This window comes from Littorina saxatilis, linkage group LG17 (assembly GCF_037325665.1).
Source record: "Littorina saxatilis isolate snail1 linkage group LG17, US_GU_Lsax_2.0, whole genome shotgun sequence".
Taxonomy (NCBI): domain Eukaryota; kingdom Metazoa; phylum Mollusca; class Gastropoda; order Littorinimorpha; family Littorinidae; genus Littorina; species Littorina saxatilis.
The window spans coordinates 40,925,214-40,928,685 of record NC_090261.1 but is presented as its reverse complement, the minus strand read 5'-3'; the positions used below and the strand labels follow the sequence as shown (position 1 = coordinate 40,928,685).

General features: G+C 45.9%; 1 protein-coding gene across 1 annotated transcript; it reads left to right on the top strand.

The window, feature by feature from the left end:
- The first annotated feature begins 777 nt into the window (after positions 1-777).
- LOC138953280 (uncharacterized) lies at positions 778-1,716 on the top strand. The gene has a single exon (XM_070325079.1). It carries the CDS (start codon positions 778-780, stop codon positions 1,714-1,716), a length of 939 nt encoding a protein of 312 aa, XP_070181180.1.
- The last annotated feature ends 1,756 nt before the right edge of the window (positions 1,717-3,472 follow it).

The following is a 3,472-nucleotide window of genomic DNA, read 5'->3' as shown; positions in this document are numbered from 1 at the left end:
AGACCCTGGGTCCAAAGTTACTCATTAACCCACGGCGGTAGTGGGGAATAAAAACTACTTTAGTTTGCCTCAGTCACGCCTGTCATGGCCGCAGACACAACACAATGGGCTCGAGCACAATGGCCGCGCTGACCGCTCCTTCAGTTTCGCAAACAACACTCGAGTCAGACGATAAAAAAGAATAAGGAATATAAAAAGCTCATGGTCACTTTAAAGGTGCAATTCTTCTCGTACAAGCGATGCTGGGTTCACCACCACAGTTTTGGGCTTTTATACGATAGAAGACGAAGAAGATCCTCGTTCAGCTTTTAAGCACATACCAACAATCAACTGCTCCGCTGCTTCGATCGTATGCAGAATGAGGTTTTTATTATTGAATCTATATTTCTAATCATTCGGCGTATCTAGGAAGGGCGGGAACTTACGGCTTAGTCGGTAGTGTGCTGGCCGCTGCTATCGGCGTGGGTTCGAACTCGGGTCTCGGCAAAGGATTTATTTCTAAGAGTCAACTTTGTCGAGACTTTTTCAGGTGTCCGAACACCCGTGTGCACACATGCGCACGACAAAGATCCAAAACTCAAAGTCAAAGCAAAAGTCTCAGGGCTTGGAAAACACAAAGCCACGCATGCATGCACACACACACACAAATGGGAAGAACGGTTCTGTCGCTATACCCGGAGATAACAGACCAAATTTACTTGAGGAAATTCCACGAGGTCAATAAGATATACAGTGAGAATCATCACAGGTGCACTCAAGTCGACTCCAATCCACGCTATGGACACATTGACTGGCCTAGAGAGCCTTGAAAGCAGACGAGACACCAAAGTCCTTACACTAGCTGCCAAGTTCAAGACGATGCAGAACCACCCAATGCACAAGAGAATGTCGGAGCCCACCAAATGCAGACTGAAGCGCAGCAGTTTTGTCCACAACGTGAGGAGACTTGAACGACAGGATCCAGAACTCATGCAGCAGGGCAACAGGATAATACCAACGCACTCGACTGTACCAGCTTGGAAGAGAGAGCAATTCCCCGAAGTCAGAGAGAGCATTCCTGGCATTCTCAAAAAGGGCATCCAAACAGAAGCGGAGAGGAAAGCAGTGACCCTGGACCACATAGATCACGTCTATCCCAAAGAACATTGGACCCATACATACACAGATGGATCAGCAGAAGAAGCAACCAGAAATGGAGGTGGTGGAATTGTCATCAAACTGAAGGATGAAAGACAACTACAGCAGGCTATTCCAACTGGAAAGTTCTCTACGAACTACAAGGCTGAGGCTGATGCACTACAAACAGCAGCCCGAATGTTACACGAGAACAGGGAAACAACCCGCTCCAGAGTGGTTATCTTCTCTGATGCCTTATCAGTCCTGCAAGCAGTCCAGAACCCACGGAACAAGGAACTGAACACCCTTGCCTCTGCACTGACCAACTTACAGCAATCCACTGAGCAAACAGTCATCCAGTGGATTCCATCACACTGCAACATACAGGGCAATGAGGAAGCTGACCGACTGGCAAAAGAAGGTGGACAGCTCCCACAGGATGAACAAGAAGTCACCTATGAAGAGGCCAAGACTATAGTCAAAGAGAAGCAGAAGAGAAGATGGCTCTACCAACACCCAGACTACAACGAAAAGGATGCCTACTACCTCCTACCCAGAGATGACCAAGTGGTCATTGTGATACTGAGAACAGGCCATTAAAGACTCAAACATCACCTGTATACCAAATTCCACATTGGTGATTCTGCATCGTGCCCCTGTGGCACATCTCCAATGACAGTGCAACACTTCCTGCAGGACTGTCCAACACACCAAAACTTGCGAGCAGAGACCTGGCCTGCTGACACACCGATGAGGGACAAACTCTATGGACCCATGGAGAGCCTCCGGCGTACAGCAGCCTTCATCAGGGCCTCCGGAGTTGCTGTCTGAGCGAACGACGAAGAAGAAGAAGAAGATATACAGTGGAACCCCCCTTTTAAGACCTTCAAAAATCTGAGAAAATCAGGTCTTAAAATGGAGGGAGTCTTAAATTGGGGAGTGGAGAGGGTCTAAAAACGGGGGTTCCAATGTATCACAATTCAAATACCAAATGCAGCCACGGGTAATCTTGAACTTTAGCGTGTTAAATTCATAGCTCATAATTCAGAGGCATTTAAGTCTCCAAATTTGTAGAACCTGCACTTGTAGTCTAATCATAACAAGTCATTCTAGATCCGTTTGAAGTTACGGAATGAACTCCGATGAACTGTACGAATGCATTTCGTTTACATGGGTCAAAGAAGGAATTATCCGTATGAGCGGACAAGGGAGACAACTCTTTCGTGTAAGTGATACCCCATGGTTGACAACGTACGCCATTTTCGGTGCATTTTCGTCGATTGAACAACCAAATTAATTAATTATGCTTAAGTTTGGAGCTCAATCCGTCAATTAATTTCACGACAAATGTTCTTTGGCTTGCTTACATGGACTTGTATCAAAAATAAGTCAAGAATGTCACTGGATTCTGAGCTATGAATTTAACACGCTAAAGTTCAAGATTACCCCGCCACGCTATCGATTTTGCGGTACACACACATATGCAAGGATGCTCTCATTCCACGTGGAAGCCTGGTCAAATGAGGTAAACGTTATTGTGCACGCGGGAAGGACAGCACCTTTAACACACACTCACCAAAAGAGAGGATTGCCACCCGGGAACAAAGACTGCAGGTTCAGTCAGGGCGATACGCCATCAGTCTCTAATTCACTTACCGTCTGCCAATCGCCTGGTCGCCATTTTGGCCATTCATGGCCGCCTTAAAAGAGACGTTCTTACCGGAGAGAGAGAAGAGTTATCCAAGGGCGGTCACTCTATGGGCTAACAGCGTGAGTGACGGGAAGAGAGAGGGGAGTGACAAAAGAAGAAGTGACAGCTAATATTCTTGCACTCCTTTTAACATTTCAGTCAAGTTTTGATTTATAAAGTCAGCACAGCCGCGGTCAATTTTAGGGTGTGGGTGTTATTTAGTGCGGCGATATGATTATAGACTGTTTTTGTACTCCTTAGATTCCTACTGAATTGCCTGTTGTCAGCCTTGTCAGTGTTTTTTGGACTTGTAGATTCGACAGAAAACAATATGAATATCATTATATCCCACGCACGCGCGCACACACACACACACACACACACACACTCACACACACACACACACACACACACACACACACACACACACACACACACACACACACACACAAAGAGGCTGACTCGCAGGCAGACGAACAGATATATAGACAGAGAACGAAGCAGACACAAAGATACACACATAGACTTAAAGAATTCCTGACTTACCGACGAATGGATCGACAGACATACTAGCTAACAGACAGATAGGTAGGAAAAGTCAAGGTTGTAATATGCTCGAAAGTAAACATAATCTCAGATAGCACGCAGTCGAAGCCAATTAATAAT

Coding starts and splice junctions, on each gene's coding strand:
- LOC138953280 (XM_070325079.1), top strand. CDS start 778: ATGGACACATTGACTGGCCTAGAGAGCCTTGAAAGCAGACGAGACACC.